The 22,345-nt window shown below is 40.1% G+C and overlaps 1 protein-coding gene across 1 annotated transcript in view; it reads right to left on the bottom strand.

The window, feature by feature from the left end:
• The window catches only part of LOC136864121 (dolichyl-diphosphooligosaccharide--protein glycosyltransferase subunit 1), a 271,291-nt gene extending 249,172 nt beyond the window's left edge, over positions 1-22,119 (bottom strand). The window contains exon 1 of the mRNA XM_067140725.2: positions 21,761-22,119. Coding sequence (XP_066996826.2) covers positions 21,761-21,985 — 225 coding nt within the window. The 5' untranslated portion in view covers positions 21,986-22,119. The remainder of the gene's footprint in view (positions 1-21,760) is intronic.
• Between the last annotated feature and the right edge of the window lie 226 nt (positions 22,120-22,345).

Below are 22,345 nucleotides of genomic sequence, written 5' to 3'. Positions count from 1 at the left end.
GAACAAGATTTTTGGTCACGTGACTACCGAATTATCAACACAAAATCAAACAGGGGAAATGCAGGAGTTGGTTTAATAATGAATAAGAAAATAGGGCAGCGGGTAAGCTACTACGACCAGCAGAGTGAAAGAATTATTGTCGTCAAGATAGACACCAAACCAATGCCCACCACAATAGTGCAGGTCTATATGCCTACTAGTTCAGCAGATGATGAAGAAATCGAAAGAATATACGAGGAGATAGAAGATTTAATACAATATGTAAAAGATGACGAGAATCTAATTGTGATGGGAGACTGGAATGCACTGGTAGGCCAAGGAAGAGAAGGTAGTACAGTAGGAGAATTTGGATTGGGACAAAGGAACGAAAGAGGAAGTCGGCTGGTTGAATTCTGCACTGATCGTAATTTAGTCCTTGCCAATACTTGGTTCAAACACCACAAACGACGGCTGTATACGTGGACGAGACCTGGAGACACTGGAAGGTATCAAATAGACTTCATTATGATTAGGCAGAGATTCAGAAACCAGGTGTTGGATTGCAAAGCTTTCCCAGGAGCAGACGTGGACTCTGACCACAACTTGTTGGTCATGAAATGTCATCTGAAGTTGAAGAAAGGAAAGAATGCAAAAAGATGGGATCTAGACAATTTGAAAGAAAAGAGTGTGAGGGATTGTTTCAAGGAACATGTTGCACAAGGACTAAATGAAAAGGCTGAAGGAAACACTACAGAGGAAGAGTGGAGAGTCATGAAAAATGAAGTCAGTAGGGCTGCTGAAGAAATGTTAGGAAGGAAGAAAAGATCAACTAAAAATCAGTGGATAACTCAGGAGATACTAGACCTGATTGATGAACGACGAAAATACAAGAATGCTAGAAATGAAGAGGGCAGAAAAGAGTACAGGCGATTACAGAATGGATAGAAAGTGCAAGGTAGCTAAGGAAGAATGGCTAAAGGAGAAGTGCAAGGATGTCGAAGGCTGTATGGTCCTGGGAAAGGTAGATGCTGCATACAGGAAAATCAAGGAAACCTTTGGAGAAAGGAAATCTAGGTGTATGAATATTAAGAGCTCAGATGGAAAGCTACTTCTAGGGAAAGAAGACAAAGCAGAAAGATGGCAGGAGCATATCCAACAGTTGTATGAAGGTAAAGATGTAGATAATTTGGTTCTGGAACATGAAGAGGCTGATGATGCTGATGAAATGGGAGACCCAATTTTGAGGTCAGAGTTTGACAGAGCTGTGAGTGACCTCAATAGGAACAAGGCACCTGGAATTGATGACATTCCTTCTGAATTGATGATGCTTGTTGTTTAAAGGGGCCTAACATCGAAGGTCATCGGCCCATTCCCTCTGAATTACTGACTGCCTTAGGAGAAACCAGCATGGCAAGGTTATTTCATTTAGTGTGCAAGATGTATGAGACAGGAGAAGTCCCATCCGATTTTCGGAAGAATGTTGTTATACCTATTCCCAAGAAAGCCGGTGCTGACAGGTGTGAAAACTACCGCACCATTAGTTTAGTGTCTCATGCCTGCAAAATTTTAACATGTATTATTTACAGAAGAATGGAAAAACAAGTTGAAGCTGAGTTGGGAGAAGATCAATTTGGCTTCAGAAGAAATGTAGGAACACGTGAAGCAATCCTGACCTTACGTCTGATCTTAGAGGATCGAATCAAGAAGGACAAGCCCACGTACATGGCATTCGTAGATCTAGAAAAGGCATTCGATAATGTTGATTGGACCAAGCTATTTATGATTCTGAAGATGATAGGGATCAGATACCGGGAACGAAGAATTATCTACAATCTGTATAAAAATCAGTCCGCAGTGATAAGAATCGAGGGCTTTGAAAAAGAAGCAGCAATCCAGAAAGGAGTGAGGCAAGGCTGCAGTTTGTCCCCTCCCCTTTTCAATGTTTACATAGAACAGGCAGTAAAGGAAATCGAAGAGAAATTTGGAAAGGGAATCACAGTCCAAGGAGAGGAAATCAAAACCTTGAGATTTGCCGATGATATTGTTATTTTATCTGAGACTGCAGAAGATCTCGAGAAGTTGCTGAATGGTATGGATGAAGTCTTGGGTAAGGAGTACAAGATGAAAATAAATAAGTCCAAAACAGAAGTAATGAAGTGCAGTCGAACAAAGGCAGGTGATGCAGGAAATATTAAATTAGGAAATGAAGTCTTAAAGGAAGTAGATGAATACTGTTACTTGGGTAGTAAAATAACTAACGATGGCAGAAATAAGGAGGACGTAAAATGCAGACTAGCACAAGCAAGGAAGAGCTTTCTTAAGAAAAGAAATTTGCTCACTTCAAACATTGATATCGGAATTAGAAAGATGTTTTTGAAGACTTTGTGTGGAGCGTGGCATTGTATGGAAGTGAAACATGGACGATAACTAGCTCAGAAAGAAAGAGAAGAGAAGCTTTTGAAATGTGGTGTTACAGAAGAATGCTGAAGGTGAGATGGATGGATCGAATCACGAATGAAGAGATACTGAATCGAATTGGTGAGAGGAGATCGATTTGGCTAAATTTGACGAGAAGAAGAGAGAGAATGATAGGACACATCTTAAGACACCCAGGACTTGTTCAGTTGGTTTTTGAAGGAAGTGTGGGTGGTAAGAACGGTAGGGGTAGACCAAGGTATGAATATGACAAGCAGATTAGAGCAGATGTAGGATGCAATAGTTACGTAGAAATGAAAAGGTTAGCACAGGATAGGGTTGCATGGAAGCTGCATCAAACCAGTCTATGGACTGATGACTCAAACAACAACATGAATACATTTACAGTAATCAACTCAAATTATGTATAGCCTACATTAGAACACAGAATTAATTTTAACTTGCTTCTAAAAATAGAAAAGAGATTCCATCTTTTTAGCTGTATTGCTGGAAAAACAACTATAAAATTGTAGGAAAAAGCCAGGTTTCTGCAAATGGCCAACATTTCACACTTCCGCTACAATGAGTCCCACAACCCAATCTCACATCTCAGCACCAGTCCCTCATGTTCTTCAATGAAGTCCCCAGAATAAGATTCCATGTCATCTGCCTCAAAGGTTTCTTTTGTTCAAACGGTTTCTAAAAAATATCTAGTTTGTCATTCTGCTTCCAGTTTTCTTCAAAATGTTTTGACAATATTATGTTTAAATCACCAAGTTTTATTTATATTTTTTATGGGTATACCTCTCTCCATGATATTTGGAACAATATTCATATACCCTGTTCCACGTTTCAAAATACTTTTTGCCTCTCGAAAATCAGTGTTATAATTCATTTCACCTTGCATGACACTGCTTCCTTGGTTTGTTTCCTTGATAACCCTTTTCGAAGGTTGTACCTTAAAATTCCATTGAACAGGTTCTTTAACTACTTTTGACACAGCACTCTTCCAGTCTTGCACTGGACACGTTTGGTCTCACAAAACTAATAACAGTGGCATGAGATTCAATAACCTATGGATAATTTTTGTCATTTACGAATATTGCATGCTTATTTATATCAGCCTCCATTCGCCCAAAAATCCGGTCTGGAGGTATATAAGAGTGGTCTGCTGTAGGGAACACTAGTGTAATTTACCTTACTTTCGCTGGGACATCTTGACTCAGAAATTTGCCTAACATACCAATCATGATTTTATTCTTGTTTTGGCCACCACAGCCATCTGGAACCAGCCTGTAAAGATCTGTTGCTACCAGCCTATGGTATAATGCAGGAACTATTTGATTTGCATCTTTTGGGTAGTCATTATCGAGAAAAATAAAAGAAAAGGTTACCTCTTTACCTTGAGTGTCTTCTGATGTTCCCTCACATATAATAAAATTATACAGGTATAGCTGGTGTAAATACCGTATAATCCCGAATACCAAACTTCACCGAATAACACCCGCACGCTAAATTTGAGGCGGAAAAATACAGAAAGAAAAAAAAAATCAAATAACTTGCATACCTATTTAATTAATCACAAAAAAACGTAAATAAAATTGGTCCAATACTCAGATCATTCACAATTCACCGTCGTCATCTGAAGTTTCACCATAGGAACTTTCATCGCTGGCATCTTTCCACCGTCCACTGAATTTGAAATTCCACATTTCTTAAAGCTTTTGGACACTAGATTGTTGGGAATGTGCGCCCATGCAGTCTTGAACCAGCTGCATATTAGTCCCACTTCAGGCCTCTTCACTCGTCTGGTTGGTGTTAATGCATGATCACCATCAGACATCCATTTGGTGCACAACTGTTTCATTGCAGTTTTGAAAGGCCGGTTCACGCACACATTCAACGGCTGTAGAATAGGAAGCGAGTCCTCCGGGAATTATCGCAAGATCTGTTTTTCTTTCATCATATCTTTTACGTCGTCAGTTGTATGTCCTCTGTAACTGTCCAACACAAACATGTTTCGTTTTTGTAACAAAGCTCCTGGGCGATGTTGCCAAACGCACTTCACCCAGTCCTCAACTAAAGCTCTGTCCATCCAGCCGGACTCATGTGTTCTAACAATAACACCAGATGGCAAGTTTCCTTTCGGAAGTGTTTTCCTTTTCAGAACCACATATGGAGGGAGTTTGGTTCCATCCGCTAATACGCACAACATTACCGTGCATCATTGCTTTTCATTCCCACCTGTTCTGATGGTTACACTTTTAGAACCCTTTGTATCCACTGTATTTTCCAACGGCATTTCAAAATAGACAGGTGTCTGGTCACCATTCCCAATTTGAGACAGCAAATAAGAATTTTGCTTCATCAAATGAATAATCTGACGCTGAAAGGCCGTTAATTTTTCTTCATACGCCCCAGGGAGACGACGTAAAATAGACGTACGTCTCCAAATGCACAATCCCTTTCTCCGATAAAAGTTTCGGCTCCATTCGCGGCTTGCAGTAAAACCCTGTGTTTTGAGTTCTTTTGAGATCTCTAGTGCTTTCAACTGACACATTTCACTAGAAACACCATATCCTAACTCACGTTTTTCTATCACAAATTTGGGGAGTCGTTCTTCAATTTCCGGAAACACTGCACTCTGCCCGCGGAACGCTCTGCGATCGCCGTTACTTTTTAGAAGATTTTTCCTTCTTCCACCAATCATGAATAAACGATTAATCAATGCTGCTACCGTAACCAAGAGTCTCGACTCTCGCAAAGTACGATATCCCGCGAGATCAGCTATTCACACACCCAGCATGCCAGCAACACTTGTGAAACAAATGACAATTGAGCATCCGCAGCAGCGGCTTTCATATTTACCCATATTCTTTATTTTCCGTATTTCATTACCTTACATTTCGCTTTTAAATGCCACTGGAACCATATTGAGAAAAATCAATCTTGTTTTCTAGAACGCAATATAATTTAAATTAAATTAAAAACATCCGTACTGTATTTACAATGTAGAAGTAGCCTAAACATAGCTAGTAGTAACTACAGTATTTAACTTAGATCTAGTACTGCAAGGATACAATTAGTTAAATTTCATTTAATATTTATATGAAGTTTACTAGTATTTTTACGTTTGTATTTCTTTTGTTGTCAATCGAAATGATTATTTTTTTCAAATCTGTATTATGTAGGCAGTTTCTTTTTTCTTTTCTTTCTTCTTTGCATGTACATACTCGTATTTTTTGTCTTAAAAATTAGTGTTATTTGTAGTTCTTAGTATTTTAAGTTAATCAGTATCATTGTATTAAAAAATAATGTGTGTGTGTGGTTAAGTGTAAGAAAGGGGCAAGAGCCCTAACTTTGCCACAGAAAAGGCTTTTTATCTATTTTTTTTTTGTTAGTTGCTTTATTTCACACTGACGCAGATAAGTCTTATGGAGACAATGGGATAGGAAAGGCCTAGGACTTGGAAGCGGCCGTGGCCTTAAGGTACAGCCCCAGCATTTGCCTGGTGTGAAAATGGGAAACCATGGAAAACCATCTTCAGGGCTGCCGACAGTGGGATTCGAACCTACTATCTCCCGGATGCAAGCTAACAACCGCGTGCCCCTGACCGCACGACCAACTCGCCCGGTATATCTATCTATCTATCTATCTATCTATCTAACACAATAAGACCTGAATGCCCGTTTACATGTGGTATGTTGAGTACGGTAACCGTATTCAAATCCATTTCAATACACCATGTAAACAGTAGTAAACAAGAATGAACAGCTTGAATACGACCCACACTCAAGATTTAGAACCAATATTTGGGGGGAAAAAGTGCGAGTGGTGCTCGGGATTATACGGTAGTATGCTGCCTGGTCAGCAGTCTTTGGAATGGCTTGATTTTTTTGGCAGTCAAAACTGAACACACATTCACCTTTGTTAGCTGTACGTAGTTGATCATAAAATGCATCGGCTTTTTTGGTACGTATGTTTAACTCTGCTTGCAAATCTTGCTTCTTCATGGGGTCTTGGCAGTTTTTTATATGTTCCTGAAGGGACAAGCACTGACAACAACCATCTGGGGCTGGTGAGCCGTGGCCTAGATTGTAATGACTAACACAGATTTGACGAAAAATTTCATATTTTACATGAAAGTCTGGTTCATGCTTATCACTGTATGTGACACACCTACACAAACTCAAACTCCTTATGCCTCACTTTGGACAGCATATCTGCTTACATAAAATAGTTTTGACTCTACATTGCTCAGAATTAAGAAAAAATTATATTTCTGCATCAGCCGTGTCCAAAGTAACAAGGAAGTGCAATTTTTAATTTTCTGTCATCTCTGTGTGCCTGTATCACGAGAAAACTGCTGAACAGAATGTAATGAAAATTAGTACGTAAAAATCGGTGAATATGGCACAATCTAGGCTATAAATAATGTTATTTACGCTGGTTGAAATGGTAGCTTAGGGGAAGGGTTAACATTTAATTCTCAAATATCTATGTTATTAGTGGTCATATCGAGCTATCTATACAATTTCCAATCACACTGCCTGACAAAAAAGTTAATGTTGCCATAAGACCTATCTGTGTTGGTGCAAAGTAAAGCAACTTGTTATTAAATAAAAGAAGATAAGGTATCAAGCTTTGAAAGGAAGTTGATGCTTTGGAAGAGGATAACTGAGGACTGAAATATTGGCAACTGCTTTTCTACATTAAGCAAGTTGTGAGATGAAATGGGAGAACTGCTAAATGAAGAAATCAAATGTGTGTTTGTGTATCACTAGACATAACTTCATGTCCATTTTAAGAGTACTTTACACAGGAGAGAGCACAACTGGATCAAGAATCTATTCAACACACACCATCCACCAAATTTCACTGCAGCAGAAGAGGGACAGCTTACTGATCTTTCTTCAGACAACAAAATTGAAGACAAAGTTTCTCTTTGCAGCATTGCCTGAATTTTTGAGCTCTGTGAACACTTGACTATCCAGAATTAAGTAAGGAGGCCTTGCAAGTCCTGCTTCATTTTGCAACTTCCTATCTGTGTGAAACCAATTTTCAGCCATGGTGGTATGTCCACATACGGTTGAAGAATAAATTTTCAGGCCATTTTGAAATATGTGTCAAGATTCAATAACCTCTGTGACTCTAAACAAGCTTATACATCCCACTGACTTTGCTGAACATTGAAATATGTCAATTTTTTTTTACATTATTGAAGTTTTTTCTCTGCCTGTAATTGTCACTTTAACATGAATATCTTATCAGACTGAACTGACACCGTGTAATAAAATTTAAAAGGTTTAGGTCATCTGAATTAATGACATTTCCATTTATGATTAATAAATGAAACTTATTTTACCGTAGTGACAAGTCTTTCATTTAGGAACACACACATTTTTTTGTTGACATATTTCACTTTTGACAGGGGAGGGGCATTCAGATTTTGGCAGTTGAGAGGAGCCCCGACAGCAAAATGTTTGAAAACACCTGCTCTAGCCAACTGCAGTACCTACAAAACCCGTAACATGGATCTTCCTGACCCCATTAACACCCATTTGACTGTTTTATAGTCAAGCTCCTTAAACACATACACGCATCACCCCAACCTCTTGCCTTCAGATATTCCAAGTTAAAGAACACCTGGTGCCTAGGTCTAGGAATGCACCCAGCATTAACAATAGATAACTGCTCCTTTTTTCCCATTATACTGTTTTGCCCATCGTTCCTCTTAATTTTCCTTGCATATCATCATCATCCTCATCTACAAGTCAACAATGAACATACCATTTTTATTCTATCCTCCGCCGAGGAAGGGGGCAGCCGAAAATTTTTTCACCCGTGTCTTTCTATTACATGTACTCCATGCACACGTGCCTACACGTAAATCACGGCCCTCCATCTGTTTCCTACACATATATACATTTTGCTCCTGCAAACTTCTTTTTACCCGAACTATCATTCTAATTATATGCAATATATGGTGTACAAATGAGTGAGGACACTAACTGATAAAAGTTATGGCAACAAAAGATAAGTTTAATATTTCATGCACAAGACCACTTTAGTCAATTTCATAAATCAAAGAAATATAGATGACAAATTACAAGTAGAACTGTTCAATAAATTTCTCTTAACTACCTGAAAAAAACAACGGCAACTTTTCTGGAAGAAGATTTTGTGTTTATCGCAATACACGCCAGACTAACATCTAAATTAGCCTGACAATCCTTTTGTAAGGAGGATATAAGACTACAGATGTGCCTACCATCCGCAGCCACCTACCGAGACCTGCTAACAGAGCTACAAGCTAAGAAAAAAAGAAACATGGTCCAAATTTTACGCAACAGAAGCCACGACATCTTCAGACTGGAAAGTGGCTGACTACGATCTCCAACATATGGTAACTCGTTTCTCAGTGCTCAGCTTCCACTTTTGAGCGTGTAAAGCCTTCCATGAGCCAGCCTTAGACTCCATCTGTGAACTATATGGAAAGAAATATCACACGGAGTGTGGAGACAGTGGTCTCTTAATGAATTATGTAGTGAATAAGCTTTCTATTTTCACTGTAACTGTTTTAGATCAATGGCTATTAGCTGAAATAAATCTATTATTATTAACTCTCTCCTTGTGAGATATAAAAGAACGAGACAGATTTTGTAATTATTATGCTTCTAAGTCTGTTCTCTTTCTTAGTGTGATTTATCCAATCATTGTACATGTGGAAATTACTTCCTCCAAATTAAACTTATCATGAAATAAGTAAGGTATTTAGCCTCAAGTGTCTATTACTACTAGGTGCATCAAATATAACTGGAATTTAAGATTAGCAGTTCCGGTAGCAAACTGAAAGGGGTGGGGCTTTGAGAGGATGATGGTGGGGATGTCCGAAGTAGGGGTCTTGATGCGTCACACACCACAGAGCGACCGCTCGCTTCAGTAAGAGGTAGACACGTCCATTGAGCAGCGCATCATTAAGTTTGTGGCGAAAGAAGGCACCAAAGCTTCGGAAATTTCGAGAATGCTCCGTGCACAGTTTGGGGATGCAACTATTTCAAAGACCCAGGTGTATGAATGGCACGAACAATTTTTGGCAGGACGAGAAGAAGTGAAATACTAGCCCCACCAAAGACGACCGCAGACAACATTCATGCTGTAGATGACCTTATTGAAGATTGGCGCGTAACCACTTCTGAAATTGCTTCAATCGTAGGAATAAGCTTTGGAAGTGTCCAAGCCATCCTCCTCAATGAACTCGACCTTCGGGTGGGCTCCTCGCCTCCTCACCCAGGAAAAAAAAGGGAAAAAAAATTCTGCCAGGATGTTTGTCGGAGGCATCTGAATTGCTACGAGGTGGGATATGATTTTTTTATGATGATTAAGCTTGTTGTTTAAAGGGGCCTAACATCTAGGTCATCGGCCCCTAATGGTACGAAATGAGACAAAATGAAATGACAAATTAAAAGCCCAAAAACATCCACTGACCATAATTCAAAACGTGAGGACGAAGAATGAATGGATGGATATGAATTTAAAACGATCAGTGGAACCCACCCACAGTGCCCCACATGCACAGAAGCTGGCGTAGAACAATAGAATTACTGACCAAGGGACTGCTTCTCTAGCAGGAAAGTAGAACCATGGTATTTGTCATGTTGCGGTACTAATCAAGAGTAGCATAGACTCGTGGTATTCCACATATTACGGTACTACTGAGAGGTAAGGAAACATGCACATGTATTACAGACCTACGCTGTTTCGCACATTGCGGCGCCATTTACAGGCGACGCAAACCTATGGTTTTCATCACTTAAGTGTACTAACCACAGGGACTCGTGCTATCCCGTGGAGTTCCTCAAATAGTGGGTACTAATCATAGGCATGCCAGAACCATGGGTTCCCTCCTCCCATGCTGTCGCTCATCTAGTGCTACTAATCACAGGTACTGTAAAAGCCGTCAAGCCCTCGTTCGCTACTAATCACAAACCTATTTGGTACCCAACATAGTGGTACTACACGCAAGTAAAAGCGACCCATGGGGTTCCCCGCGTGGTGGTACTAACCACAAGTAGTTTCATGGTTCTGTTTTGATCATCCTTTGATCGCCCGTTGTAGTCGCCTCTTACAACAGGCAGAGGATTCTGTGGGTGAATTCTTTGTCTGCATCCCCCACCCACAGGGGGGTTATGTGTTCGGTCCGCGAGAGTACTTTATTTCCCTCAAGTCCGCCGGCAAGCCGGTTATGACCCCCCTATCCGCCACCTGGGACACGCCACGTGGGAATATCACCTCTTCCCCTGCTATGCCAGCGTAGCAGGTTTGTGGGATTTATTTTTGGGAAGGGGGGGGGGGGGGGGGTTGCATTGAGACTTCTGATGAAACTTGGGTTCATCATTACATCCCAAAGTCAAACCAAGCAGGCATGAAGTGGTGGGAATGAGGTGCAGCAGGCCCAGTCATGGCCAAAACACACCTTTCTGCTGGAAAGGTGCTAGCAACTGTTTCCTTGGGACTATGCAGACATTTTGCTTGTGGATTTCTTGGGTGAATGAAGGACAGTGAATGCTGCCTATTACTGCAATCCTTTGGTTGAGACAAAAGCTGCATGTTGCAATAAACGTCGCCAGCAACCGATCCGAGATATCAGTCTTCTGCACGACAATGCAAGGCCACACACTGCTGTTGTAACACAGGAAAAGCTGGAGGAAATGCACTGGACACCTCTGGAGCATCCTCCTTATGGTCCAGACTTGTCACCTTGCGCCTACCACTTGTTTGGACCACTGAAAGAAAACTTGACGAAAACGATTTCATGATGATGCAACGGTAGAGTACGTGTGCAAATGGCTGCACAAGAGGTTTTTTTTTCCGGGGACAGCATAAAAAAAGATGCCATATCGGTGACAAAAATGTGTCTCAAATTTGGGAGACTACGTAGAAAATTAGGAGCTTATTGTGTATTTGTTGGTGGATTCAATAAAATTGTAAAAAATAATTCCGGTTTATATTCAATTCACCTAACATCATAAAACATCTGTATAGGGAATCCAACATATCGGCGTGCGCCGAGGTCAAACTCACTACAGACACACCCAACTACATATTAAGTTCTTGATGATGATGCTTGTTGTTTAAAGGGGCCTAACATCTAGGTCAAAGGTGCCTAATGGTGCAAAATGAGACGAAATGAAATGACAAATTAAAAGTCCAAAATCCTCCACTGACCAGAATTCAAAACATGAGGACGAAGAATGAATGGATGGACATGAATTTAAAACAATCAGTGGAACCGACACAAAGTGCCTCACATGCACAGAAGCTTGGGTAAAATAATAGTATTACTGACCAAGGGACTGCTTCTATAGCACGATACTGAATCGATGATGCTTGTAGTTGAAAGGGTTCCAAAATCCAAGTCATCAGCCCCTCATAATGGTACTTATCTGTAGAAAAGTAGAACCATGGTATATGTCATGTTGCGGTACTATTCAAAAGTAGCGTAGACTCGCGGTATTCTACACATTATGGTACTACTTACAGATAATGAAATTTGCACATGTAATACAGACCTACGGTGTCGCACATTGCAGCGCCATTTACAGGCAACGCAAACCTATGGTGTTCATCATACAAGTGTACTAACCACGGGGACTCGCGCTATCCCGTGGTGTTCCTCAGATAGTGGGTACTAATCATAGGCAGGCTATAACCATGGGTTCCCTCATCCCATGGTGTCACTCGGATAGTGCTATTAATCACAGGTACTGTAAAAGCCGTCATGCTCTTTTGCTCCTAATCACAAACCGATTCGGTACTTAACATAGTAGTACTATGAGCAAGTAAAAGCGACCCATGGTGTTCTCCGCGTGGTGGTCAGATCACAAGTAGTTTCATGGTTCTAATACAGTCAGCCCTTGGTTGCCCCTTTTATGCACCTCTTACGACAGGCAGGGGATACCGTGGGTGTATTCTTCGTCTGCGTCCCCCACTGACAGGGGGACATTAGTTCACTGAGCAGCCATCGATATGGCAAGCAAAGATTAGTGACAAAAAAATAGGGGGTAGAAATTCAGTATGTGCAGCATGAGTTTTATAGCATCATAATGGATTTGAAATGTTACAAATCTTATATGAAATACCTTGTACAGGAGAGATGTATTCACTATGACAGCCAGGGACCCACCCGCCATCCCCATTTACTTTTATAAATGAATATAATTAATCACACGCCATTATTCACAACTCAAGCATGCTGTAGCATTTCCAATGGCTGAGATACGTTAAGATACGACGTCATTCCCAGCAATGAAGTGAAAAGCATTCTGTTACTAACCCGTGCGCAGTAAAAACTCAACTAAATGCAATCTGTAATGAAACAATTTACAGTACAGACCAATAGCTTTGTCACTAGCAGGCATGATAAATTACTTCAGCTTTTTGAATGTGTTTCTCTCACCGTACGGAATGCTAGAGGCCTAAAGCCGTTTGCTTGATCCCAGTCCAATGGTTTTGTCCGTAACCTAAGCTAACCAATCCTGACCAATGGTTTTGTCACTAGCCAGACCCAACCAATCCAGACCAATAGCTCTGTCACTAGCTGGCATGATAAATCACTTCAGCTTTTTGAATGCACTGCTATAACTGTTCGGAATGCTGGGGGCTTATGTACGACTACTTCTTAAGATCGAGAGTTGGCAGCCCTGTGCACCACACGATCATGACCATCGTGAGAAGTCTGCGAGAAAGAAACAAATGACAGTGCAATCGCACCCAGATGTCTGCGCTGAAAAAAGTTGCAATAACTGAACTTTTGCTAATTAGGGGTGACTGATCACGAGCCTCTTGAAGGGCATGCATGAACTTACACTGGGTGCTAAGTCCAATAATTTTAGAAAATGGGACACACCTACACAAACTCAAACTCCTTATGCCTCACTTTGGACAGCATATCTGTATACTTAAATAAAAAGCTTTTGACTCTACATTGCTCAGAATTAAGAAAGAATGATATTTCTGCATTGGCAGTGACCAAAGTGACAAGGAAGTGCTATTTTTAATTTTCTGTCACCTCTGTGTGTCTGTATACACGCATATCATGAGAAAACTGCTGAATGGAATGTAATGAAAGTGAGTAAGCAAATTTGGCAAATCAGGTACTACAATCTAGGCTATACATAATTTTATTTATGCTGGTTGAAATTGTACCTTGGAGGAAGGGTTAACATTTAATTCTCAAAGATCTATGTTATTAGTGGTCATATCGACAGCAAATACAATTTCCAATGCCAGACAAAAAAAGTTGAACGCCCAGAAGGAGTGGCCCAATATTATCCCATTTCGGTGTACATGCATTCCATTGATGTGTGAGTAAATGATTAGATTTACAAAGAACTGTAATGTGTATAACGCCCACCAGAGTGAATTCATGATGGCACCGTCCTGTTGTTGGCCTGACCTGGTGCCGACATTCCACCTGTAATTGTGAACAGCCTTGTCTCTTTCATCCCATATTGTAATCAGTTCAATAAAGGCACATGGTCTTTCAGCATACATAGTTTCATTCACTTTCAACCACTCATTCTGGGTGCTTTTTGTCAGGCAGTGTATCTATGCCATACGGTTTTATCATACTGGCTAAGGGCCGGTATTATGAGGGTTTAAAATGAAGATTGAGTTAAACTGTAACTTGAGTTTAAACTGATGTTGAGTCTTATAATGACCAGCCTAAGTTAAACTGAGGTGAAGAAGGAAATATATGATCTTGGTTGCAGTGACTTGTGAGAAAAGATGACTGTCAATGTTTTGCTGTGACTTGCAAGAAATGATGACTGTCGATAATGTTCTGTTTACTTCTTGTAGGTAAAATGGCGGATAAAAGCAATAGATGTTGTCAGAATTTTACTTGTAAGGAAATATAATTGCTTGTGCAATTAGTAAAGAAATATTTATGTAGTCCGTGAAACAATGGCCTTATGAATTCTTCCGAAATCTCCCATTTTAATAAACATACTATGGGAGGCATAAAACCGCAATGCTATTAGTAGCTGACTGAGGGGTTCTACAGCATGAGTTTTGAAAAGAAGGAAGTTACTTTATTTTCTAAAATTTACACTTTTGGACATTTAAACAGTTCAAAACATTCTTACTTTTTCGTTGCATGTTTTATTCTAGCACCAATTTGCTGAAATAGGGTTATGAACGTTTGTTTTGTAAGCCTAAACATATTTAAAAATTATTTTTCATTCCATACATGAAAGTAACGACCCCTTACTCGGAAAACTCGTAGTGCCAGTGGTCGTTCAATAATTTGAACCACTTCTTCGTCATCGCTTAGTATTTCTTCAAACACCTCAAAAGTATCTTCGAGATCGATTCGTTCTGCCACGTTGTAAGGTTATGTATTCTTAAACTTCAGTTTAAACGGTAGATGAGTGGCAGTAAAATTAATCTCTAGTTAAATTTAAGATTAAGTTTTATAATATGCAACTAACAGATAAACCGAAGTTTAAACTCTATTATAATACCGGCCCTAAGACAGCATAGATATTCATAATTTAGACTTCTCTAGCTTAATGCACATCAAAACAGAGCAGTGTTAAGATGGAAATACTGTTCAATCGTGTCAACTGGCGATTGCAAACTTTTTGTCAAGACTGTCTTAAGGTGAAAAGAGCGTGGTCATAAGTCCATATCGACAAGGAAAACTGTAATGATGACTATAGAAATGAGAAAAAATCGTGAAGGAACATCATGAAAGCAGGAAGTAGGGCTCTCGTTACATTGGCTATCCTACTACCACACAGTCAGAAGCAAACTAAATATTAAGGCCAACAATATCGAAAGTTCATAAAATGGATGAACAATAAAATTACATTGACTACTGTTTGTTGTGATGTGCATTGTCTCCTCTGTTCCCACTCATCTCCAATAGATGACATTACTGCTGCATGCCCAGTAGAACAGTTTGCTTGAATATTGGCGGGAAGTAGCTGGGAAGTTGGGGATTAAGATAACTTACTCTTTATAGCATGCCATTACTCTGGTTCATACATGTTCTGATAAATAATGGTACCTGATATACTAGTTCATCATAGTATTTCCAGATATTCCATTCCTGTTAACGAGGCACTGACAGAAATGGGCATGCACACTTAACAGAAAACGTCAGAGCACTGCTCACCACTGTCTGTGGCAGGGTCATTCCAGCTATGGAACTTGCCATGTCAGAACACCAGCGTAGTACTGTAGATGAAAAGGGAGAAACTGCGCTGTTTTTTAATTTCATCAAGCATTTAATACAACATTGCTTTTAAAAGCAACATTCCAGTCGATTAACATTGTACTCTACTATGTATAGTACTATATAGTATTGTACTCTGACAAGAATACTGATGTGATTGTAATGACATATGTCAAATTCAGATTAATATTTGTCTGTGTCTGCTACAGCATCATGAGAAAAATAAATAAAAAATCTTTGGATTTAAATGGAACTAGGCATTGTATTAAGGACCCTCAATACAAAGAAATTGTAAGGAAAATGTTGGTAAAGTTTAAGGAACTCAGTTGTAATATGAACCTTAAGCTTCATTTCTTAGCTTCGCATCTGGATTATTTCCCTCCAAATTTAGGAGCTGGCAGTGAAGAACGAGGTGAAAGGTTTCACCAGGATCTCAAAGATGCAGAACGACGCTATCAGGGACGTTGGGATATGAATATGATGGTCAATTACTGCTGGTCAATTGCAGGAGATGACCCTTCTAGAGATTATTCAAGAACTTCAAAAACCCGGAAATTCCATGGAAAACGGGAAAAGATGGAGGTGTGAATCTAACCTGCATATAATGTAAGTAACAAAACTATGTATGATTAACCATGTAATTTTTATTTAAGGTACGGTTATATTAATTTAAAAGCAACTGTACAGCCGAAACTAAATAGGCGTTTTATGCTTCAGTTTCACGAATTTCAATATACATTAAAAATATAATGCAAACCATCTACTTGCTTACAAAGCAGCATTTATGTGTATTCAAAGCATGCAAAATATGATTACGTTTTGCAAGCTGAAATTTATATTAATACATCAAATTTAATCAATACTAAGTAAGTATCAAAAATTTTACGTAAGAACAAAATAATATTTTGTAAAATTGCCACTAAACCAGACGTAATACGCCAAAACTAATTTTTTCTTGAATTCTGCGTTAAATTCATAAAACCCACCTATTTTCGTTTTTACCGCATAAAAATTTTTTTTTGCAGGCTAGTGTAATTTTGCATGTGAGGGTATTTAATGAAGTGTAAACTCTGTGCCGAGCTCTTTTAGAGTCCCTAATTATGTTGATGTATACATTGAGTGGCCAAAAGTCACGGGAAGACACTGAATGTGACGTTAATAAGTTCCTCCTCGCGACCCCCCAAAACAGCAGCAATTCGGCGAGGCATCGACCCTACAAGATGTCGGAATCGTTTAGAAGGATCTGGACCCACGCTTCTTGCACTACTACCCACAATTGGTCTTGTGTAGTTGGGTTCATGGAGCATACGCCAGCACCGACAGCATGCCATAAATGCTCGACTAGATTAAGATTGGGGGATATGGAGGGCAAATCTATGGTCGTAACTTCACTGGAGTGTTCCTCCAACCACCTGCATGCTACCACAGAATGGTGCATTGTCCTGTTGAAACATGGCATGTCCATCAGGGTACTCTAGGGCCAGACAGGGATGCAGATGGTCTGAAAGAATGTCCACATAACGTGCCATCTATCAGCACTCCCTGCAGCCAGACAATGGGGCCTAATTGCGACTGTGAGAATGCCGCCCAGACCAAAACTGAGCCACCTCCTGCCTGAATACAACCTTGTTGACATGCAGGAGCATACGCCACACTCTCACACGCCCATCAGCTTGATACAACTGGAACCAGGATTCATCAGACCATACCATATGCCGCCACTCATAAATGGTCCGTTGACAATATTCACGGGCCCATGCAAGTCGTCGAGCTCTGTATCGAGGTGTCAGCAAAGGGACACGAGTTGGTCGTCGAATGGTGAAGCCTATTCGGTACAGTTGCCCCCTTACAGTCCTGGTAGAAATGGGTTCCTGACTTCCAACATTCAATTGGGTGGTGATCTGACTCATATTAGCCCATCGAGCGCCCAGTAAGGTTCTGCGCAGGCGACGTGATGTCCGTTCTTTAAACACCTGTTGTCTTCCTGTGCAGTGATTTACGCGGATGGATACATTCTCTCTGCAATATTGAAGATCCACCCTCGACACTGTTGACCTCGGAAACCTGAATTTGCAGGTAATCTTCGCAATGCTTATGACCCATGTACCGATGATCATCCCACGCTCAAAGTCGGTTAACTCATGACATGTTGCCATCTTCACGACACTGGTGTCTGTGACAGACTGCTCAGCTACGCCACAGCTAGCCGCAACGCTCAGGGGTCATACAAGGCACATTTTCTAATCCGACACCCCAACCCGTGACTTATGGCCACTCAATGTAAATTTACAATGATAAATCGTTCTAAACTTATCCACTGCCTCCTCTTACCCTACAATCATTTTTAAGGAAAAAATCTTAGTTGAGATTCATATCTTACCAACAGAGCAGGAATTTCTGCTAGACAGCATACCATCAAATATTTCAAAAGCTTTTCAACATTTAATGACAAGATCACTCTTTTCCAAGATAATTGCTTCACATCCCACAAAATACTCTTTAAAGTTTTGAAGACATCAAAATTCTGGATTTTGTCCATCAAGCATTCCTTTATGCACCAGTAAATCTACAGGTACGAGGCTATCATGTTTGTGCCCGATGCGAGTACAAATCAAACCCGCCAACTTGAGCTGAGAACTCTACTTGCACTGGTAGAGTAGAAATTCAGTAGGACTTACATTACTTTTATAGCACGATAAGGATGTAATATAATAAAAATCTTCTGGGCTATTATGCCGTGGTCCACTCCTCTCGCTTCTCCCAGACGTTTCGAATACTGCTGCGGTAGTCATCTTCTGTGGCGTCGTGTAGATACGCTCTCCTGTATCCCGCTGGCGACTGCGAAAGTTGTTTGGGAAACAGCTGTATTTATATGTAAGTGTGCAATCCGACATCTGATTGACTATCTGAAAGCACGACCTCCAATTGGGTCGCGCCGAGCAGCCTGGTGTTTGGTTGGGTCTCTGAGCACACGGCCTCTGATTGGTTCGCGCCGTGCAGTATGTCACCATGTTGAGTATATGAGGGCATGAATTCTGAATGGGTCGTTCCGAGCAGTCTGTCATCTGATTGGATCTCGGAGTGCACGACCTCCGATTGGGTCATGCCGAGCAATGGATCCTCTGGTTGGTTGACTGTAATGTCCCTGATCATAGTAAACTTCGGCCGCAGCAGTAGTCGAAACGTCTGGGAGAAGCGAGAGGAGTGGACCACGGCATAATAGCCCGGAAGATTTTTATTATATTGACACCGGCTGTGAAAGCCTTCATACTTTAAGGATGTAATATGTTGGAAATCTTAAGTGGAATAGCTTGTAGAGGAGAGATGTGTTCACTGCGACAGTTAAGAACCCACCCGCCGTCCCCCAGAAGTAATTTTGCCTTTATAACCTAATAGAATTTATCACACAGCATAGTCCATCGCCTAACTACGTACCAGCATTTCCATTGGATGAAACACAATGGGATATGACGTCACTCCTAGCAATGGAATAAAATTAATTCCGTTACCAAACCGCGCACAAGAAATACACAACTGCCCAAACCAATGGAGGTGTCCCGCAGGATACTAGAGGTCTAGGGCCGCTTCGCGTCTTCTAACCTGGGGGGCTTACGCCCCCAGACCCCCTTTGCTTGATCCAGACCAATGGTTTTGTCACGAGATTCATAAATTCAAAAGTAGCGCCACTGCACTAGGACTAGTTCTCTATATGAACAGTTGGCAGCTCTGTCCACTGCACAATCAAGCCCTTCGCAAGACGCGCAAGAGAGAAACAAATGACAGTGCAATCGCACCTAGATTGTTCTGAATTTTTGCCCCAATGAGTCATGAAGGTCACATGAACGACGAAAATGTAACAATTTTAATAATAGTTAACAAGATGTTTAAACTCTACCACTGTTAACCAACAATTGCTTTTAAAAAACTTCAACCACCATCTCATTTTGCATTAACACAAACTGTCTTATTACCATGCACCCTGCTGCTGCTATTGGTATGCCATCACTGCTGCAACGCAAGTCATTGTTTGAATCCTCTTCACCAGACACCCGTATATAATGACAGTTCTGTTGCTATGCTATAAGTATTATCTGCGCACTTTTTAGCGATAGATTTACACCCTAGTGCTGAATCGGTCGACTTCGGTTATCTTTGAGATTCGTACTGGCAACCTTTGAAACACAAACTAAGAATCGCTTATGATTGCAGTGCGACATCTGGCCTACACTTTACGTACTCGTGTGGTGCTATTTGAGGATCCAACCAGCCTCTGGGTTGATGACCTAACAGACAGACTGTTATTATTTACACAGCAAAGCCAAACTATAGAATTCATGCTAGGAACAAGTTTCACATCGAGAAATGTTATATAGTATTATATATTGTGTGTGTGTGTGTGTGTGTGTGACACAGTTGTTGGCGTAAGATAATAAAGGTTTAGAAAATTCATATCGATCGATCATATCGATTCAATTCAGATTTCATTTCCATTCAGCTGTCAGTATTACCGGAACTGGCAGTGCTCACTCCTTACTCCTCAATCCAGTACAAAAATCTATCACTAAAAAGTGTGCGTACAATAGTGTTAAACTCCCACCTTCTCATCAGGTTCCACAACATGCATAGGTAATGACTAGCACTGCGACAGCTTTAAATAATATAGTCTACAAACCCCACAGATTCACCCACTGATACAATACGAGTGCATCACACGAGACACTGTTACATAAATCATTGTAACATTCACACTTTTTATATGAATTGTTTAAAAGCAATTTGAATCGTTCTATTAAATATTCAGATGTGAACGTATTAATGGCATTTTAAATATTATGCTGCTTTTGAATTTGCACGAAAATGAACACGCAAGTAACAATATTTGGGTACACCCAAAACATTTTTCCTAGAATTGCTATCTAGTTATCTTGAGCCACTGATGTCATCAAAGTTCAGTCATAGTGGGTAATAATAATAATAATCATCATCATCATCATCATCATCTGCAGTTTCCAGCTGTTGGCCACGTCTCCTTGGAAAATAAGCCTCTACATCTCTGGTCTTCTCACCACTCCTCCCTCTTTACGCTTGCCCAGTCCTCTCTTCTTCTCTGTACACTCTCTTCCACTACTTTTATCCACCTATCTCTTGGTCTTCCTCTTGGTTGTTTTCCTGTTACCTCCATTTCGTGCATCCTCCTGGGTATACTTTCCTCTGTCATTCTCTTCATGTGTCCATACTGCCTACAGTAAATCTAGATGCCTCCATCCTGTTCTATAGAGGCTCTTATTTTTACTAAATCACTAATCTTCTTGTTTCTCATCTCGCAGAGAGTATCACGATACAAACATCCTCCTGTTTCATGACTCAATTTTCTAAATCATTAAGTAAAATGCCCTTACACTGCTGATTAACAGTACCATACTCATATCAATAGAGTTAACAGGGTTTTCTTATCTCAAATCTGACACAGGTCTTTCTCAATAATGTACACTTCAGCATCGACAGCTTTATAAGGTTTCAATACCACAACTTTACACACAAAGTTAGAGCCTACACAAATTCACTACTTAGAAGCCCTGAGCAACAAAGCTTTGACAGTCCACTGCCACATTTGGAACTTGACAGTACCTCATATGATAAAGCTCACATCAAATTTTGCAGTTCTAAATCATACAAAGCACACTGCAATTATCACTGTTTACAAAAACAAAATCAGCCAAAATACTTCTTGAACTTATAAGTCTTAAGTACAGGATGACCAAATCTGCATTATCTCTCTTAAAGCAAGAGCGGCACATACGATGCTTACATTTCTTTAAAACAGGGAGTGTGAAAAAAATCAGCCTAGACGTAAATGTGAGTTATTTCAGATTCATCTCTGTGACTTATCAACGATTAACAAGAAAAACACACAAAAACTGAATTTAGTTACCTTATCCCAAACCCCCAAAACGACTGGAGTCCCTAACTAATCTGCATGGTGAAAAAGTAATAGTTTCTCATCATCCTCATGATCAAATACTTACCTAGCACAATTTCCATTCTCCAAACATACCACGTTGATCTACCGGCATTAGCATGTAAAATGAAATAAAAAACCAAGAAATCTCAAACAATCCCTACCTGAGCAAGAAAATATGCGAGATTGTCTTTTCCTGAATCCAATATATATGTGAAGCTTGATACTGCAGAATTTCCCGTATTCTCCAAAGTTATAATGTTGGAAACTTTGACCAACTGGGAAGAAATATCGATGACACGATCAACATTTTTTATTGTTATTCCTTCCACTGTAACTAATAAAGCAGCTACAACAGAGAGCAGTACTACATTCGACAAACTATCCATTTCCCTAAATAAAATAATGTATTGAGAGAAGCCCTAATAATAATGAATACACATAACCCATCAACCGGCCAAATAAACGATGGACCATGAGCCAAACGATTCAGAACGGAACACGTTGCATTTACAATCTCTAAAACTATCCATAGATGTCGCACAAGTACTACGAAACAGAATTTTTTTTCAAAGTGAAATACTGTTGTCATAATCCATGAACAAGATATGTAGACTCCGTGGTTAATACAGACGTTCAGCGTACTGATGCCAGTCTAGAAGCAAGACCAACTACAACTCCTCAGAGCTCAGACCAGGACCATATACAATATATCAGACCGTAATATTGAAACCAAAATGGTGGACATC

The sequence above is a fragment of the Anabrus simplex genome, chromosome 2 (genome assembly GCF_040414725.1).
Source record: "Anabrus simplex isolate iqAnaSimp1 chromosome 2, ASM4041472v1, whole genome shotgun sequence".
In the NCBI taxonomy this organism is placed as follows: Eukaryota; Metazoa; Arthropoda; class Insecta; order Orthoptera; family Tettigoniidae; genus Anabrus; species Anabrus simplex.
The sequence above is the reverse complement of the archived record's forward strand: the minus strand, read 5'-3'. Positions and strand labels throughout refer to the sequence as shown.